The sequence below is a fragment of the Chaetodon trifascialis genome, chromosome 2, assembly GCF_039877785.1.
Source record: "Chaetodon trifascialis isolate fChaTrf1 chromosome 2, fChaTrf1.hap1, whole genome shotgun sequence".
Lineage (NCBI taxonomy): Eukaryota > Metazoa > Chordata > Actinopteri > Chaetodontiformes > Chaetodontidae > Chaetodon > Chaetodon trifascialis.
In genome coordinates, this window is record NC_092057.1 from 20,827,292 (window position 1) to 20,847,337 (window position 20,046).

At 43.1% G+C, this 20,046-nt stretch overlaps 1 protein-coding gene across 1 annotated transcript; it reads left to right on the plus strand.

Annotated features, from left to right (window-relative positions):
• The first annotated feature begins 2,090 nt into the window (after nt 1–2,090).
• Nucleotides 2,091–14,945, plus strand: b3gntl1 (UDP-GlcNAc:betaGal beta-1,3-N-acetylglucosaminyltransferase-like 1). The gene is made up of 12 exons (XM_070988977.1): nt 2,091–2,516; nt 2,900–3,016; nt 3,243–3,342; nt 4,625–4,689; nt 5,814–5,879; nt 6,580–6,675; nt 9,120–9,215; nt 9,383–9,507; nt 12,784–12,919; nt 13,062–13,130; nt 13,335–13,409; nt 14,259–14,945. Exons 1-12 carry the CDS (start codon nt 2,427–2,429, stop codon nt 14,337–14,339), a joined length of 1,116 nt encoding a protein of 371 aa, XP_070845078.1. The 5' UTR covers nt 2,091–2,426; the 3' UTR covers nt 14,340–14,945.
• Nucleotides 14,946–20,046: the final 5,101 nt, after the last annotated feature.

Genomic DNA, 20,046 nt, shown 5'->3' on the forward strand with positions numbered 1-20,046 from the left:
AAGCACTGTTGCATCTGTACCATCAGGCCAGACTCCCTCTTGATATTGTTTATCTGCACTCAGGCTTGAGAGAATAATCCCTGAACTTGGTCCTGGTCTACCCCCTCCCCCCCGGAGCTGTTGTTCCTGGCCTGCAGTGAGGCATTCGTCCAATTTAAAGATGCATTCAAAGTGATAAATTAACCTTAGTCTGATCGAGATGCTGCTGCAATGTGGGAACAATTATTCTGCAGCTCACTCTCTACACTCCATCCTGTCTGAGTGGTGCCCTGATTAAGGAGGATTGTGTGTCTGTGTAGTAAAATTCAGCACTTCATTAAAAATATCTTGGGACTTTAGCCAGAGGTATGAGAGTTTATGTGTTTCTAAAGTGGGCAACATAGAAGTTAAGCAGCTTATGTTCCTCCAGGCTTTTGTCTTTTTAATTGCTTGTGAATCGTATTATAGCTATTTAACAAAAAAACCAAATGAGGATTAATATGACAGTAATGGAGGGGTTGGCCTTCTGTCCTCTGAAAGTACCATAGATCTAATGGGTATAATGGATTTCATATATTGTATAACCGCTGATGACTGATGTTTGATGACTCAGGTCATGACTTCAGCTGTTGGATTATCTGTACTACATCTGTGCAGCTGCTCTGATGTTTATTTCAGTTAGTTGTTATAGTAACCACAGTCATAGTAAATTTAAATACATCACTCAGAATGACTCACACTTACTGACACAAAACCTGGACCTGGTACAGTAGTACAAACATACTGTTAAAAAGACTGTACTTAACCACACACACACACACACACACACACACACACACACACATACACACAAAGTTGTGTTTCCATCACTTTTTGGGACCTTACATAGACTTACATTTATTTCCTGGAAACTTACCCTATCCATAACCATAACCACTACTTGCTACCCCTAACCTTACCCTAACCTAAACTTCTTCACCCAAAAAATTTTATTATTTACATTATGGGGACCTGCATTTTGTCCCCACACGTGACTGTGTAAACAGATTTATGTCCCCACAATGTGAGTAATGCATGGGTACACACACACACACACACACACACACACACACACTCATAATTGACTGACTTTCCTTTTCGAGAGAAAATGAAAACGATGGTCAAAAACAATATTTCAGCCCATCCTGTTTTTCTGTCTGCTCACCAAGACAAACCTCCCATGCTGCATGCTGCCAACATTAACACACGGAGCTGCACTGTGTCAAACTAAACAAGGAAAGAGAGAAAAGAAAACTCCTGATATTCATGTGAAAATGGAAAAAAAAAGGAATCACAGTGTAGTCATCCTTGGGAATAAGGCAACTCATTATTGAAACTCTGGTTTAAGCAATTATAAATTGTGTTTTTTAAACTGTAATTGTTTAGTCTTTTAAAAGTGTTTTACAAATGTTTCACAAGAAACAATGTGATTCTGTAAAACCCCTCAATACATTTCATGCTGTTACCACGTTGGGTTGTAAAAAGGAAAATTTATATACGATGGAATTCATTTAACAAATAATAATGAACACTTGAGCTTGAAGGTTCATAACCGACCCTGGAAATAATAGTCATACCACCACGTTACCACATAAATGAAATACCATAATTAGGTCACTTAACAACTGAGAAAACTCCACCCGCTGATGAAGGCCATGAGATGTGGCTGAAAGCTTTAGAAAATTTCCTCCCAGTGACCCTTATACTAAGATTCTTTTTGTCCAAATAATGAATATTGACAACCAAAATACAAAGTTTCATGAAATTCCAGACAAAACATAAATATATTTCAAAGGATATATAAATCTTAATTAAGCATTAATGATGATTTATCATATGTTGTCAGATGTTAATATTCTACATTATGTTTGATTTTTTTTTTTTTATTGAAAGCGTAAACAGCTTTTTTTTCTAGCGCAAACAGACGAGCAAGAAAGCTGTTTGCCATGCTGTGGGCGACGTCACTATTCCACATGATTGACAGTGAGCTATAGCGAATCCGGTGTCTGTCCGTGTTTTACACGAGCCAATGGCTGTCTGGAATTCATTGTTTGCGGAAGTTGTGACTGTTCTCCACGCAGCAAGGTCTTACTACACGTTTTGCTAAAATTGTTATTTTTATCGTCATTAAATGTACACAGCACCTCTCAAGAGACATCCTTTGTTGACGTGGATCCATTTCATATAGAGAATAGTTAAAAATGTCTGAACGGACATTAGTTATTCACGTGTAGCTCCCGTTTGTCACTTCTCGTCACCTACTGATTTTACCGCCATCGTTTTCAACCATACTTATGTGACATATTTAATCGGCTGAACCGAGTTTAGACGTCGTCTAACTTCTGTTTCGTTGCCCACATAAGAAGCGGACTCTAGTAGCAGAGGGACCGGGGGCTCGGAGGCGTGACATGAACCCACCGAAGCGGCTCCGTGCCACGGGAAATGAAACGGAGACGCCGTTGAGTGAGCAGGAGGATGAGAGGAGAGCAGTGGATGTGGTGGGTGGTTGGCTGACACGCCCGAACACAGCTAACAGTGATGTACTGATCTGAAGTTGTGTGATCAGCAGAAGGGGCAGCTTTTGGATGCTGCACATGGAAATGAGGTGTTCTTCAAAACACTGACACACTGTTAGTTTATCTATTATTGAATTAGCTTGATGATTTATTTCTGTGCACCCTAGTGTAAACATTTTTCCCCACCGATCTATCACAGATCATCTTTAAGACGTGTCACTGCAGCAGTTTTACACATTTTCGCAAATTAACTCCAGAATTGATTGTGTACTGTATAGGATCCTATTAGTTATTCTTGGCTGCTTGTTTGTACGTAAATTAGCTGCACTGACTGTAAAATCCCTCTCTGTGCTTTCTGGGCTCAGAGTATTGTCATGCCAATGTACAATGCATCCTGCTGGCTGGATGAGTGTCTGCAGGCTGTACTACACCAAGACTTCACTGGAACCATGGAGCTCTCCGTGTTTGATGACGCAAGCACTGTGAGTTTGTTTGCTTGTTTGCCCATTTACACATGTGAGTATGTCATTTATTTGAGAATATGAGTTCAGTCGCATCTCTCTCTCTCTCTCTCTCTCTCTCTCTCTCTCTCTCTCTCTCTCTCTCTCTCTCTCTCTCTCTCTCTCTCTCTGTGTGTGTGTGTGTGTGTGTGTGTGTGTGTGTGTGTGTGTGTGTGTGTGTGTGTGTGTGTGTGTGTGTGTTCTTTAGGATGACTCTAGGAAAGTGGTGGAGGGTTGGAGGGAGAGGCTGGAGGCCAGGGGCATTTCACTATTGATCACTGGCCACAACTCTGCACAACCCAGAGGAGGTCAATAGATCTTTATGTTGGATTATCTTGTCGAACAATGACTTTGGCAGTTCATTTTATATGTGAAGCCAGATTGGCTGAGTGAAGTAATAGACAAACAGAAGGAATTGATCAGATAGTTATTTTTAGGGGAAAACTGGCCATGAACTCTGCACTTTGCCAATAATTTGAGCTTGAAGTTAAAAGCTTAGATTGTCAAAAATACTTGTAATTCAGTGAGTGAAATGTGACATATTTGCATTGCCTCTTTTCTTTTGGCTCAACAAATCATTTCAAAAATCAGCAGGAGATTTTCAATATGATTTTAAACTTTTCCTGATTACTTTCAAAACACTTTTTTGGTTTGGCTCCAGCATACATTTGTGAGCATTTGTGCCCATACAGTATATACCTGCAGCCAACCCCAGATCCTGCAACAGTAGATTTTCCCACAAAAGGAACTCAGAGTAATAATATAAAAATAAAAAAATAAATTGAAACAAAGAGAACGACACCATTTTGTATTGTAATATACAGTCTAAAGAATATGTGTAAATCTCTACTAAACACACATTTTTCTAAGCTTGCTTTTCTGCAGTAGTTGTTGCTTCTGCGTCATGTTTAACCTTTTTATATTGTCTGAATCATTTCTACTATTTTAATCTTTTTTTCTGTAAGACACTTTGCAACATGCAAGTGCTATACAAATAAGAGTTCTTATTATTATTAACATGTGACATATTCTTCTTGGTCTCTAATAACTGTGTTGGTACTCATTACCAACACAGTAACACATTACATGAAGTGGCCACACTGCCACAGCTGTAGGAAACCCTCAGCTGGACACCACAGAGTTACTAATGATTGTCACTGGATCAATTTGTCACTGGATCAACAAGACTGGGAAAATGTTTTGCCGGGGAGCAAAATTAAGAAGCTTTGTGTTTAGTTTTAATAGTTCATGGTGTAGTTTTACATTCTTCTGATCAATCAGGGAACAGTTATGTTTGACAAAGATAATGCAGCATGATAATCACTGTGGTGGACTTCCTCTCTCCTGTGTGTGACTGGCATGGCCTCACAGTGTCATGTTACATTAATTGGCTTTGTCATTTTGAAAATGACATTTTTAATGTTGCCACATGTTTAATGGTTGAATTACTAACATAGCCAAATGGAAATAGTTAGCACACAGAGGCATATACAAATGTACGGGCACACACACACACACACACACACACACACACACACACACACACACACACACACACACATAAACATACAATGTTCTTTTGTCTTTCAGTGGGATATGCAAAGAATCAGGCAATATCTCAGAGTTGTGGACAATACTTGTGCTTTCAGGATGCGGTAAGTTGTGTGTGTGTGTGTGTGTGTGTGTGTGTGTGTGTGTGTGTGTGTGTGTGTGTGTGTGTGTGTGTGTGTGTGTGTGTGTGTGTCAGAGCATGTTTCATTTCATTTTCCAGATGTCTCCCATAACACATACAGTAGTGAGTCAAAAGTAATTCGTTCATATTGGTTTGTCTAAATACACAGGCTGCACATTCACACGCAGAGCTCAGCAGCTCAGTGACTGTTTGACAGACCTGTCAGAACACATAACTAATGAGCTCAGAGCCGCGTTTGATGTATACATGCTTTATGTGTGCATGTTCATATGAATGGCAGCTCTGTCTTTGAAACAGTGCTTTGTAGCTGCTTGTTTGAAGGCTCAAATTGTCAAAACTACGAATCAAAGGCCGCAACATCTAAATTTGCGATCTCTGTTCAGAGTCATGCAGCGTATCAAAGGCTCGTTTCTGCTAATGGGTTGTTGCCAGAATGAAAGACTTGATGGAAATAAGATTGCTTTCTCAGAAAACAATCAACTTCTGACATTTCTTCTCTTACATTTGTTTGTGTTGTGCTGCTCCACACTGATCATATCCCGCCACGCTTTTTCCTCTGAAACCTTAAATTTACATTTTAACTTTTAACTTCCCATTTAAATACTCTTTCTGCCCTCTTTATTCCCACAAAGCCCACGAAAATAATGTTGTTTTTACCAGCTTTGTATGGTGTAAGTTGAAGAGTATTACAACTGTAAGTTATCTCTCTTTAGTCATGTTTTTATGTCTCTATTCGAAATTTTCTGATTTTATTTTGTATATTTTGGCTATTTTTCTTGTAATTTGGCATTTTAATTGCACTTGTTTTCTCACTCACCTCATTTGTTTTTTGTGATTTGTATGAAGTAGCTGCTGCTATTTTCCTGTCAGTTTAATGAAGTTATCTTGCTAGATATCTGTCAATAGATGGAGAGCTTGACAGAGAAATAGACCTCCTAGCCATAAAAACACATTTTTTTCCATTTTTAATGATGGCATACACAAAGCTGACATGAGACCTTTATAGGACATTTATACTGATCCTGATGTCACATGATGTTGAGTACTGACTATTGTTAACTTTCAATTTATATTTTTGTTCTCCAGGATGATGTTATGTTGCCTGAAAGAGTTCGCCTGCAGTATGAGGCATCTCTCCTCCACCCAAACTCAGTAAGTTCTCCCTCAAGCATTTGCTTACTCACTTCCTTCCCTCTCTGTTGCTCTCTGCCTTCACCCCTCCTCCCTTTCTTTTCTCCTCACTTTTCTCCCCCCTGCTTCCCTTTCTCTCTTTCTCTCTGACTGCTCCCTCCCTAAAAATAAAAAAATATTCATGTTGTTTGCAACAGTTAGCGCACGTGTGTGTGTGTGTGTGTGTGTGTGTGTGTGTGTGTGTGTGTGTGTGTGTGTGTGTGTGTGTGTGTGTGTGTGTGTGTGTGTGTGTGTGTGTGTGTGTGTTTTTCCATGCAGTTGGCATGCAGAGCAGTGTGAGTAGTATCCGGTGTTGATGCTTTCTGTGGCCTGCCAGGTCAGAGGTTAAAGGTTGTGTGTGAGGGAAGTGAGGGAGACAGCATGGAGACAGCAGGCCTGCTGCCCTGCACAAACAACCTGCCTCTCTCTGTGATGGCTGTAATTGTTTATGATTCTGGATAAAAATGAGGCCGTCTGGTTTGTTATTCAGTTCTGTGTAAGCTCTCTCCTCTTTATGTAAGCCCCTGTATGTGTCAAACATGGAAAAAAAAAAAAAAAGGGCTATATGATGATTAATGACGATGATGATTAATTGTGAATTGCATGTAAAATTTCAAGAAAGTTCCCATGAGTTACCAGAGCCAAAGCTGACACGTATGGTGTATGTGTGCTTTCGTGATAGCTGATTGGCTGTAAAGTTCGGAGGCTTCCAGAGGGGTCCACAGAGCGTTACACTCGCTGGATCAACACAATAACTCAGGATCAGCTCAGCACACAGGTAAATACCCACCGCCTGGTACAGAGTGTTTGTTTTGACACACATGCTGTGTCTGTGAATGTGTTGTGTTGGGATGGGAGAGGTCATGTGCCAGGCAGCCACCAGGTCAGACAGAAACAGGATACGTACCTGCCGTCCGCACTTTCCACGGAAATGTGGCAGTAGACTGGAAGTAGGATGCAGCATCACTCCCGACCTCTCTGTCCATCTCAGTCCCACCAGAGGAAGCAGGTCGCACTGGCAGCTGTCTGCTCAGGGTAGTCCATACTGGAAACTGTTGGCAATGGAAAAGCACATTTTGAAGACTGTTTCTGTTTCAGCTGATCCTGCAGTAGACATTTTTACATACAGAATAGTCCCTGTTGTTCTGGAACGTTCTTAACATCACTGAAAACAGCAGTATAGTTACTGTGAACGAATCCACGTGCAGAATTTACAGGCTCATTTTTAGCGTCTGCACTCCACCAGACTGGATTTCAGAAGAAATCGTTTTATGGCCCAAAAATGACTGATAACATTCTCCTACATTGCCGTTGTGTTGCCTTGCTAATGCGGTGCGACAGTCAATAATACACTGCAGTATGACACATCATTCAGCGAGACTGATGTTGATGAGGTTTAGACATTTTACACACCACAAAAACTAGTTAAAGGTGTTCTTGAGTGAAAATCTTTTTATTCCTCTTTTACAGCTTATCTGTTTACTTTGACCATATTAAGTCGACACATTAGTCATTAAATGTTAACAGAGCCCTGAAATAAACATGAAACCAGTGGCAGCATTTCTATTTATGTAGAGATGGAAGTCAACTGTTCCTGTCTGAACAAAACATACTGTCACCATGGATACAAGACAACCTGGACCCACTCTCACTCTAACACACACACACACACACACACACACACGCACACAGAGTCTGCATAACTCCTTAGCAGACATTCCAGGATATTTATATGATATTAAGTTTCATGGAGCATGAGAATGAGATCATGCATTGATTCTGCAGGCTCCGTTTCCTTCCCCTTCTCTTTCTTCACTTTATCGGCCTTTACTTTCAGTTTCTAGGTAAAAGAAACAGAATCTAACTGAGTTAAAACCAGAGATTTACAGGGTGGAGCTCGTTTAACTTGATCCAGAGCTGGAACCTGAGCGCTCATCTGTATCACATTAGATATGGTCATCCCAAACCTGCCTGACCCCGCTGATTTCTGACATCCACACCGGCTCTCTCCCTCTCGCTGTCCCCTGGTTTCCCAGAACTCATTCTTATTCCTCTTATTCATGCTTTTGGCCACAGCTTACATCTGCAAAATGTTGCAATATTACAACAGAAGGGAGAGGAGTTGTACGTAGGCGGACGCACACACACACACACACACACACACACACACACACACACACACACACACACACACACACACAAGATTCTGTCCAGCTGTTTGACTGGCTGAATCCAGATGTTTTTCACAATTTTCTTCATCTGCGATGCATTTCAGTTATGCAGTAGTATTCCACTTCAACCAAGAACAATCGCATCCTCATGCACACGCACAAACACATGTACACACAGCATGTGACACACAGTGACGTAGTTGGACAGATCAACCTGGAATGACCCTCAGATTGAAAATGCAAAAACACTGCTGTACAAAACACACCCTCACACACACACACACACACACACACACACACATACAGAGGAAAGGAGGAACAAGGAGGGGTGGGTGTCCGGAGAGAGGAGCGGGCATGAGGCGGGAGTAAAAAGAGACAGAATAAAGGTTGTAATGTGGTCCTTGTGCATTAACGAAGTTGTGGTTAAAAAAAGAAGGACAGGCCAAAACACACTCATTAGTCAAAGATCATCTGCGAGAGGATGGAAGTGTGCATCCTTCCCCTGCACACTCCAGGAAGCGCACACTTCTGGACGAGCGCACATGTGGCTGCACTCTAACCTGCTTTGTTCGCAGGATTAGAAGTTAACTTATTCAGAGTCCTTCTCCATTCGGCTGTTTGCTCCTCAAATCCAAATGGGAAATTTCCACCAAATCTCGGACAGGTTTTAGCTGATACAGATGTTATGTTCTCCAACAAGACTAAAAGTTCCTTTTTCTTTATAGTCCAGCTGAAAGAAGAAGCTGAAAAGTTTCCTGCACCATGTGTGTATGTGTGAGTGTGTGTGAGTGTGTGTGAGAGAGAGAGCTTGAATAAGTGAATCTAATTACATATCCTGATAACTCTTCAGGATTTGATTGTGGAAGCCTGAGTGCACACTTGTTTGTGTGTTTGCGTTAAACATGAACACATTTTCTTACAAACTTGGCCATTCACAGTGACCACAATGGACACTCGCTTTGTGTCCACAGCATTATATGACTGACGATGTGATTTCTGGATTGCGTGTGTTCAAATGTTCTGCTTTATAATCTGAACTGGTGTGTCTCAGGTGTACACGTCTCATGGGCCCACAGTCATCATGCCGACATGGTTCTGCTCAAGGAGCTGGTTCCTGAAGGTTGGCGCGTTTGACGAGGGAGGCAAGGTGAGGGTTAACGTCTGAACAGCAAACACTGAACCAGACCCAACTGTAGGCTGATAAAATCCTGTCTGAACTCACCCGAGCAGTCAGCCACTAAAACATCTAATATATAAATGTATTACAGTTATTGATCGTCAACTACAACCATTATTCCACCTCCTCCTCTCCAGGGAGTCCCGGAGGACCTGCTCTTCTTCTACCAGAGTATTCGTCAAGGAGGGGGTGTGGACAGAGTCGATCAGTGCCTGCTGGTGTACCGTTACCACGAGAAGGCCACCACACACTCTGTAACAGAGTCAGTCCCACACAGATGCGCACGCACACACACACACACACATACTTGGACACAGTGTTGATCCACCACCTACTCACAGCTGCCCACTGGCATCCCAGATTTTCTCAGGCCTCACTACTCTCACACACTAATATACACACACAAAAACACACACAGACGCATGTTTTCGTAATCATGAGATTTTCAGAATGTTTCGTGAATTCCAGAAACTTTCCCAGCAAATGAATCAGGAATTTCAACTTGTTTTCTTCTCTCTGTGGAATGTCCAGTATCTCGTTGTCGGGAGGCCGTCAGATCCCGTGTTTAAGATGATGTGTGTGTGTGTGTGTGTGTGTGTGTGTGTGTGTGTCTGTGTGTGTGTCTGTGTGTGTGTCTGTGTGTGTGTCTGTGTGTCTGAAGGATCTGACACCCCTGCTGCCTGTGTTTATTCAAGGTCATGTGGTGTCTGCAGGTGTGTGTGTGTGTGTGTGTGTGTAAGTGTGTGTGTGTGTGTGTGTGTGTGTGTGTGTGTGTGTGTGTGTGTGTGTGTGTGTGTGTGTGTGTGTGTGCGCGTGCACGCCTCAAAATGTAAAACACCAAAGGAGAAGGTCTTTTCCTGCCTCCCTCCCACACCACCTCTCTTTCAACCTCTCTTTCCTGTCGTCCCTCCTTCCTTTCCTCCTACCTTCCTTCCTTCCTTCCTTCCTCCCCTGCGTCTGTCCACTACTCGTATATCTGGCCACACTGACGCACTCCTTCACCCATCATCCTCCTCTCTGTCTTCATCTATCATCTCTCTATTTTTGGAGGCCTATTTCAAGCTCGCCTTGCCTACTTTCCACTCTCCCCCATTTCTTATCACCCCTTCCCATCACAGCCTACCTACTTCCTCTCTTCAGTCAGATGAAACCGTCATCTTCTTTCTTTCTCCCTCCCTCACACACATACAACACGCGCACACACACATATATGTAATTGTAGCAGCTCTGTCAGTGAGGTGAGAAGTGTGTTTTAAAAAGAGTTAAGATGGTGCCAAAGAGTAACTGAGCAGAGAGGCTTCTCAACACACAAAGGCTGTGTTTATAAATGTGAGTGTGTGTATGTGAGTCTACACCAGGGTGCGTGAAAGTGTGTTTGCCTTTTGATCTGCAGGGTATTAGGAGGATGAAGGCTTCAGTGTGTGTATACAGACCGAGTTTACAGTAAATCTCCGCCATGTTTCTGCCATGTCTTAGAATCAAAGCCTGTATAGTGAATGTACAGAAACGCAATGTAGAGACCACCCGCGCTCCACGGTGGTGGTGGGTTTGGGTTTGTTTGTCGTGTGAGGCCCACTGTGAGACCCAGTAAGACACTGATGTCAGGAGATGAGAGTGGAGCACCTCCTGTCCATGTGTCCATATAATTACTCAATATCACTGCATGCCTGTGTGTGCGTGTGATGGAGGGAGGAGGAAGGAGTTATGAGCATGAGTAGAGCATGAAGACATATATCTGAGTGTAAAGGTGTGTGTGTGTGTGTGTGTGTGTGTGTGTGTGTGTGTGTGTGTGTGTGTGTGTGTGTGTGTGTGTGTGTGTGTGTGTGTGTGTGTGAGAGAGAGAGAGAGAGAGGCCTGTGTACAGCTGTGCATATCAGTCAAGGTGCAGGCAAGAGGAAAACAGGCTAATTTAAGACAGGCACAAAAAAAACAGACTGCAGTTAATGAAAATTCAGTTATAGTTTTCAGAAATGCAGTAAACGCTTTTGTTTAGGAGGAGATTATCATCTGATGCTGAAAAGGATTTTTCAGATGAATTACTATTGCAGTTATATCTTTCATTTCTCCCAGCTGTGATAACTTAATGCTCATCAGCTGCTGATATCCAGAGCAGACGGTCAGACAGGCTGTAAGCAAACCAACAATTTAGGCTAATTATTCAAACTACTTCATTTGAAGGTCAAACTGAAAGTGAGAGCACCTGAAATGTGCGTAATAACCATTCTTTGTTCAGGAAAACAGTACATGCACAACAAAGTATACAATATAACAATAGTAACTATAGCAAGTGTAGAAGAAGAAGATGAAGAAATGTACTTTATTTATCACACACAGTTAGTTGCACACTACATGCACACACGCCATGCTTCCGTGAATTATTTTCTCCGTCTCCTCCGCGGCAGACCAGGAGCGGTAGGCTGCCAGCCGACAGCGGCGCCCGGGACCCAACTTTCTTCGTCACCATTGGTCAGGTGGTGATCTCCTTGCATGTTTTTAGTGGGGGTATTTTTATGGAGGATACCCCAGGTGAACACGGGGAGAACATGCAAACTCCACACAGAAAGGCCCCTTTTTTCCTCGAGCAGGCACTGGAGGCATGGCAGAGGACACGCCACCGGGACCTTCTAGCTGTGAGGCGACAGTGGTACCACTTGGTCCACTGTGCCACCACTAACTACTCAGTCGAAGTTAAACCACAGGGCCACGTTAAGCTGAAGCAAGGTTACGGTGGACAGTTTGGGTACTAATTTCAACTTTTGGCTTCATTTTCTCTTCCAAATAAGTTTGTCCAACTGTCAAGGACTGTCCAAATGTCCTTGTCAGGCATCTTTTTAGAGAATTTACTTGGCAGGTACAGTCTTGTTACTGAGAGAAATTATGGCCAAAACTAAAACCCATATTGTAATGAACTGCAATCATCCTTTAAAGAAATAGTTTTGGGAAATTTCATGATTTCTTGCCAATAGTTGGATCGATACCGTTCTCATATCTGTAAGCACTTAGTCCCTGTAGCCTTGTCGTCGATTAGAGGTTGCCAGGCAACCAGCAGAGACTCCAGGAAATCACCGTTCCCAGCCAAGAAATTTTAATTTTTACAGAGATGCTGGTCGGTGGATAGTGTTACTTGTGGACAGAGCCAGACTAACTGTTTTACAGGGTTTTTTTCCCAGTCTTTACGCTAAGCTAAGATCTCATGGCTGTACATATTAACGCACAGATCTGAGAGTGGATTCAGCGTTCTCATCGAACTCTCAGCAAGAGAGCGACTCTGCGTACTCCTCAAAATGTTTTCTTAAATATCCCCACACAGTATGTGTCTGTGGGATTAATTTAGACCCCATTTCCACACAAGTCACCTGCATACATGAGAGCGTCTGTCACTGCGTCCTGAGGAACTCCTCAGATCAAACAAATCAGTGTTTCCAAACCAAAGTGTCACAAACAATCCTGACTGAGGTTTACAGACAGCATCTTTGATTTTCAGATTGTACGTCTCCTGCCTCTGTGTCCATCTTCCTCTCATCTCCCGTGTTTCCAGGGAAACCATTTGGAAGCTGCGAGTGGACTTTCTGCAGGAGCGAGTTCTCAGCCAATGGGACAGCTTCACCATATGGAACGCTGGGAAACAGGGCCGGAAGCTGTACCGGTGCCTCAGCCCAACCAATCAGAAGAAGGTGCATTTCCTCTAGCTCTTGCAGCTGGATGTGAGACTCCAGCCAAATGATTTTTGTTTTTTACTGTTTTCTGCCTGTTGGTGAATAGAAGTGGTGGAAAAAGTCTCCTTCTCCTTCATTGTCATTGTGATTCATTTATCAGGTGAAGGCTTTCTGTGATGTCGATGAGAACAAGATCCAGAAAGGCTTTTACACATACGAGGAATCCAAGGTGAGATCGAGCATCCTGGAAACAAAATAAAACAGGTTTACTGTGCTTCAATGCAATGAGGGCTGCAAGGCCGTCAAGCCAAGAATATGAGCCTTGTAACCTTTATGAGATATGATTCAACTGGCTTCCAGTGAACTGGATTTCTGTGAAGCTGTGACCAACAGTGTGGTTTGTGTGTGTCTCTCTCTGTTGATATCCCTCCAGCAAAGACCTAAGCCAAAAATCCCAGTTCTGCACTACAAAGTCGCCTCCGCCCCTTTCATTATCTGTGTTAAACTGGTGAGCAGAACGCGTGTTTGTGTGTTGTATGTTTGCTGTTTCTGACCGCCTGTCCCTCAGGTCTGTAATCTAAGTTAACGACATAATGATCAAGGGCGTGTGCCCGGCACAGGACATAACACACACACACACACACACACACACACACACACACAGGAGGCAATCAGGAAATGGGTAGAGACAGTGGCCTGATCTTTGATCACATGGTACTTGTACAAACATCTCATGTTTTTGCCAGAGTTGTTCTTTGCACATTTTGTACTCCAAAACTCATATCTGTTGCTCAGCCTTTTCTTAACATTATGACACTCTTTTTATTTTCTCTTAAGGTGCAATAACACGCACACTGACAGACATATAGGTGTTCTGGCAGCCAGATCACTGATTGCCTATTTACCACCTCGCCGGACTCAGACATCAAATCCAGTGACCCCACCTACAGGGGCTGCTAATTGCTCAATTATGGGAATTGGGAGACGTAATCATAGTCAGAGGACACGGAGACCTGGACTCAATCATTCTCTCCCTCTCTCTCTCTCTCATTCTCTATGACACACACACAAACACCTGGAGACAATCACAAGTCTTTTTTTATGCATTGATGAACTTTGTGCATTTTCCATTATTAAACCTGAAGTGAAGCAGTACTTTCATTAAAAAGATGAAGCAGAGTTTACTGATTCTTCTTATAATGTGTGTGTGTGTGTGTGTGTGTGTGTGTGTGTGTGTGTGTGTGTGTGTGTGTGTGTGCGTGCGTGCGTGCGTGCGTGCGTGCGTGCGTGCGTGCGTGCGTGCGTGCGTGCGTGCGTGCGTGTGTGTGCGTGCCCGTGTGGGGGTTTTCATCTGCAGGACATGACTGAAGGTGTTCTGGAGGAAAACCTCAACTCTTTGCAGCTAAAGGAAGGAACAGATTACTACCATTTCAACTGACCGCTCAGGATGACGGAGACGAGGGCGAGGAGCCCTGCAGCGTTACGAGGCTGCTCAGAGGAACGCAGAGGACTGAGGAATAGGCAGGTGACATAACAGGATGAACCGAACTCTGGGACAGAGACAATATCAAGACAAAGGAAAGATATGTTTCTAATGTGTTTTGAGTGTCAAAAGACGTGTCTCGTGTGTTCGAAAGAATGTGAAAATGTTTTCAAAGTTTTACTTGGCAGAGTCATCGGGGTGGCTGATAAAGGCACAACAGTACATCCCAGCCCTGTTTTCTCTGCCTCACACCTGGACCCCAGCACAGGGATCATTACTGTTGTTAAATGAGAACAGCCATACCAACCTCATGTCTGTCCATTATGAGGCCATAGCCAGAAGACACTTGGCTAAGCACAAAGACTGGAAACAGAGGGAAACAGCAATCTTGGCTCTGTCCAAAGGCAGCAAAATCAGCCCACCAGCACCTCTAAAGCTCACTAATTAACACATTACATTATATTTTTTGAGGCAACACAAGGTTATTTATGTGGCACATTTGTTGAATGTGTACAGAAAAGGTACAGGCTATGTGCTGGATTCTCTCTTTGCTGAGTGCAGTTACTCCAGGTTTTTGCTCATTTTTACTCTTTGGTTGTTCAGATGAAATAAACTACAGCAGATAAAACATTTTAATTTGTGAGACTTTGTTCCCTACAGATTGACTGCGGCTTGTCGTTTTGCTAACCTGGATTCTTGGACTCATGTTGAACTTGAAGGAAGTGATGGGAGCGCATCATCACAGACGGTTCAAGTTATAAACCATGGGATGTTTTCTAACCAGAATCCTTCACTGATTTCTTAACAGTCTTTTCTAATGCAGCCATGCAAAATCAGATGCACGCACACATCTGCTACAAATGTACAAACATGGATACTGCATATTTGTTTTTCTTTCCTTTGGTCTATTATGAAATCTAAAGAACAATAACCTCTTTAAGAGAGCGCAGTTCTGATGCGTAAACACATACACACAAAGTTTATTTTACCTCACAGAGTGTGGAGTTTTTCTGCCCAGAGGTAAACAGACCTTTCCCCACAAAATCTCCCGCGGTGTTTCCTGGGTCGGCGACGCGGTCTGCCTTACTGTAAATCTGGCCGCAGCAGTTTGTAGGGAAACAGTGGTGTCGGTAAAAAACACTGAAAGGGGTCTTTAACTCTGCCAAAGTTTTATTTTCACTACCTTTGTTTGTTATCACAGACTGAGCATGTAGTTGCACAGTGGTGTGAATGCACACAATCACTGTACCATATTAGAAGTTAGGCTTGAATTCATTGTTTTTGATAATAGCAGGATTGTTTGGGCCTGATTCAGCCTGGGGTTTGAGGTGAAAACACCAGGCCTCTGCCACCCACGGAACAGGGCTTTGTAGAGGCTGAGAAAACTATCACATCCACTTAGCACTCAGTCTCCATGTAGACCCCGTTCCCCCTCTGCATTTCTCTACACAAACATTTAAACAAGATGGGCTTTTCCTCAGAGATGGGAGTCTTTGCAGTGGGGCTGCAGCCAATGATCATTGTTGATCATTAGTTTCCTCAAAAATGACCTGTTTTATCTCTTTAAAGGCCCACAATAACACAGAATACTCATTCCTGACTGAAAGACTGAAAGATCCCAACAACTATTGGATGGATTGTCATGCAATTTGGAGAGACGTTCGTGCTCCCCCGAGGATTATCCTGATGACTTTGGTGATCCTCCACCTGCAAGTTAACTATTATCCTGTGAAATATCATACAACTGGGACATCAGTTTGTGCAGGCATTCATGGTTCCCAGTGGATGAATTCTAATAATATTTGTAACCCTCTGACTTTTACTGCAGCACCGTTATCAAGTCAAAATGTTCATTTGTCCAGCGCCTTTGTTTAATACCCAACTGAAGATGATACAACTGTCAAACATCAGCATGTTAACATTTTCATAGTGAGGATGTTAGCATGCCAACATTAGCATTGAACTCAAATCACTGCTATGCTTAAGTGTATTTTTGGGGCTTTTTAATCCCTTATCATATCTTTTATTGGACCTGTGCTGAATACCTACACTTCACACCTCTCGTCATCATGCCTGCTGCTGAAGATTTGAGTGAGCTGCAGGCTTGACAGTTATTTGTGGCCACTCGTATTCAACGTGTATGCAGTCACGGAGCGATAAGGTGCTTTGGATAAATGTCTACCAAATGGAGGCCATATATTTGAGAATGTATGGAACTTTAGTGATTTGTTTAAGTAAGACCACGCTCTGTCTAAATAGATCCTGTCTCCCTTACCCACTCTGCCCTCATGATGAAGCACTTGGTAGATGATCAGAGCAAGCTCTAATGGAGAATCTGTGAAAGAGACTCAGAAAGAGAGTAAACAGAGCTTTACTCAATGTTTACACTTAGTCTCTCTGCAGACATCAGACCTGATAGCACACACACACACACTCACAAAATGTATGACCCTGACCCTGGAGCCTGCTTGCCCTGGTTGGTCAAATAAACCTGCACGTGTGTAGAAACAAAATGCACACACACACGCTTGCGCCGACACAGCTGCATGTTCTCTGGAAGTGCAGCTGATAAGAGAGAGAGATAAGAGTTGGGTGTGTTAGGGTGAAGAGAGCTGACAGAGGTCAGACACTGAAGGCTTTTTCGTTCACCTGGAACTTAACCACATTCCTTAGTTTCAACATCTCTCTCTTTCTACGGGTAAAATATGTGAGTATCTCTCACTGAAAGGAGACACTGTCTGCCAAATGCCAAGTACATTAACTGCATATTTTGTCAAAGTTGAATTAAGACCAGAATCTTACTTCTTGGCATCTGATTTCTCATATAAACACGTATTGTACCATACACTCTTATGATTTTTAAGAACAGCATGTAATATCACAGAGAGAAGGTCAACTAAACAGCTAAAGCAGGACAGCTAACCACATTAAAGGTCCATTGTGGAGGATTTTTATCGGCAGAATGGAACATGATGTTCATAGTTATGTTTTCATTGCTGTATAATAACTGAAAACAAGAATCATTGTGTTTTTGTTACCTTAGAATGAGCCTTATATCTACTGATGGAGTGGCTCCTCTATTCTGCCGTGTTTCTACGGTAAGCCAGAACGAACAAATCAAAAACTGACCGCAAAGTGCCTGTTGTGTTTTTTGCACTATAGGGAAGAGTGAGGCCGTCTGCAAACTCAATGCCAGATGCCACTAAATCCCACACACTGGACCTTTAAGTGTGAGATAGCCGAAGGCCAGCCTTTGCTAAAGCTAATTAGCTTCTCAAATTGTAATCTGTAATTGAAAAAAAATCCCCTTTGGTGTGCCAACATTTCCCTCTGCCTTCCCTCATGTATTGAAGCTCGGAGCAGCAGCCAGTCAGCCTGAAAACCAGTTTGCAGTTTCACTGTTTCTGTAGTTACTGCTCTCTTCAGTATGAAGTTGTCAGTGCTGTGAGCAGCGTGAAAGATGATCTTCAACCTACGAGCTTCCCTTGAGCAAGGCACTTAACCTCCCAACAGATCCAGTTGAGAGCTACTCCGTTGGCCCCTCGTGAGTATATAAAAGCTTTAAAAAAGAGAGAGGAGTGCGCTGTGTGTGAGTAGTGAGGAAACAAAGGTCATGAAGACTGAAATTAGAGATAGAGGAATGTGTGTGTGGCTCCATGAGGAAGCAGTGTGCAGACAGACGGAGCGTTCCTCCTGTCAGGCTGCCTGAGAAGAGCCAGGTGATGGCGGGGGGGATAAGGGAGCAGGTCAGAGGCTCTGCTGCTCTGTAAATACTTCACATGGTGAAGGAGCACATGGGGTCAAACGGCACATCAGCAGCTCAGACTTCCTCCACTGTGGTGACAAGATTAGACTCAAGTCTGACTCCCACTGCAGCTCCAGATCTGCAATTATGTTAATGGCGAAATTGCATCTTTTTCTGGTCCATGGACTGGGGGAAAAGCATTGGTGGTACAGATACTATGTTGTCCTTTAAGCTGAGAGACAGAGGGGGAATGTAGCAAATCAGCCTACCTGTTGGGTCATTCAGTGGAGGTATTGTGGCCGTCTGCTTCAGTCCTTTGCTTTTCTTTTCTGGAATAAACGTTCATAGGAACATGTTGTCATAGTTTTTGTTTGATAGCAGAAAAAGTACCCCGGATGATTTGTGTAAGTTAAACATTATCATTTGTGGTATCACTGCCTACAAAGTCAGCTTTTATGAAGGGGTTATCAGCTGTAGCAAATGTTGATGTCTTATAGATCAATTCTAAAACATCAAGTAGAACAAATTTGGGGTTGCCAGGTTGTAACAAAATTGCTTGCTGGTGTTTATTTGGTAGTGATGCAGGTATACATGTTGGTAATCCATTGAGAAATGCTCAGTAAGTTATTCATAGTTATTGGTCTGCATCCTCTGCAGACCTTTTTCAGGACGTAGGCATACAAGGTGATATGGCGTACACTATTTTTAAAGGTTGTTGGCTTGTAACACAATATTATCAATGGAAATTTAAAAAGGGAAGTGGAAAACGAATATGATTTGATTTGTATTCTAAAAAATGGGATTCATATAAAATCTCCTCGAATAAGTAACAGGCAGGCTATCCCATCACAGTGTGTGTGTGTGTGTGTGTGTGTGTGTGTGTGTGTGTGTGTGTGTGTGTGTGTGTGTGTGTGTGTGTGTGTGTGTGTGTGTGTGTGTGTGTGTGTGATGGAGGAGGCGGGGTCGGGGTGTGTAGGAGAGTCGGTATTTGTCGAAATGCGTTCCATAGCTCTGGCTGTGCGGGGGAATGTGACGACTCAGTAACATGCTTGCTGTTCCGCCTGTTTTCTCACGGGAAACCCGCCGAGAGGCGAACAGGCGTTCAGAGCACGTGTGTGACTTCTTGTTGCGTCAAGGCCTTTCTTTTTCCAAGCAGCGCGAGCGTTGAAATAACACAGGAATATGAGTTCTAGCACAAAAATACCCTACAATAAATAAGTCACTATGAACTCCCATTGACGAGTGAGTCAGGCAACGTGGCTTTGTGTATGTGTGTGTGTGCGGGGCGGCTGCAGAGCTTAGGTGCTGGTTTGAGGGGAGCTGTAGAAGTCAGAGGATGCTGCTGTTCCAGACCTGCAGGCTGCTCCCATTTTCTCTGCGATAATGTGATCCATCTGTTTGCAGAGCCAACACACTCACACAGGCTCGCACTGTTTGTCTCTGGCATTGGGGGCTGAAGTGAACAGAAATGATCGAAGTTAGTTTGGCAGATAGATGTGGACATGGCTGTCGGGGCTCAAAGTCAAATGTTTAAAAAGCAGGTCATTGTCTTTGTTTCTTTTCACAAACCTTTACGAGTTTGTTTTAACTTGAATGCCGTTTTTATTTGCGCCCTTTCTTGTTAAGCTTCTGGTGCATTTGGCCGTTTCTGGGCTATGTTTATTCAATTTTTTCTTCTATTGTTCTTTATTGTTTACGTTTCAAAACAGTATGCTATTCACTAATTACCAGTATCACGAGCTCTGGCGAGTGCAGCAGAAAGCAGATCCAATGTCATTTATGTAAAAGTCTGATGGTGTTTTTTTATGCTGGAAAGAGAGCTCCAGGGTACACACATCCCTCAGGGGTGTGTGTGTGCGGGGGGAGTGTTTTGGAGCGAGCGCTCGCGTGTCACTCAAGTCAACTCAGCTGCTGGCA

What these genes read in the sequence shown, in the direction of transcription:
- b3gntl1 (XM_070988977.1), top strand. Translation starts at nt 2,427, where the DNA reads ATGAACCCACCGAAGCGGCTCCGTGCCACGGGAAATGAAACGGAGACG. An exon ending in ACACATACGAGGAATCCAAG is followed by an intron (nt 13,131 to 13,334) that starts GTGAGATCGAGC and finishes ATATCCCTCCAG; the next exon opens with CAAAGACCTAAGCCAAAAAT. An exon ending in TCATTATCTGTGTTAAACTG is followed by an intron (nt 13,410 to 14,258) that starts GTGAGCAGAACG and finishes TTTCATCTGCAG; the next exon opens with GACATGACTGAAGGTGTTCT.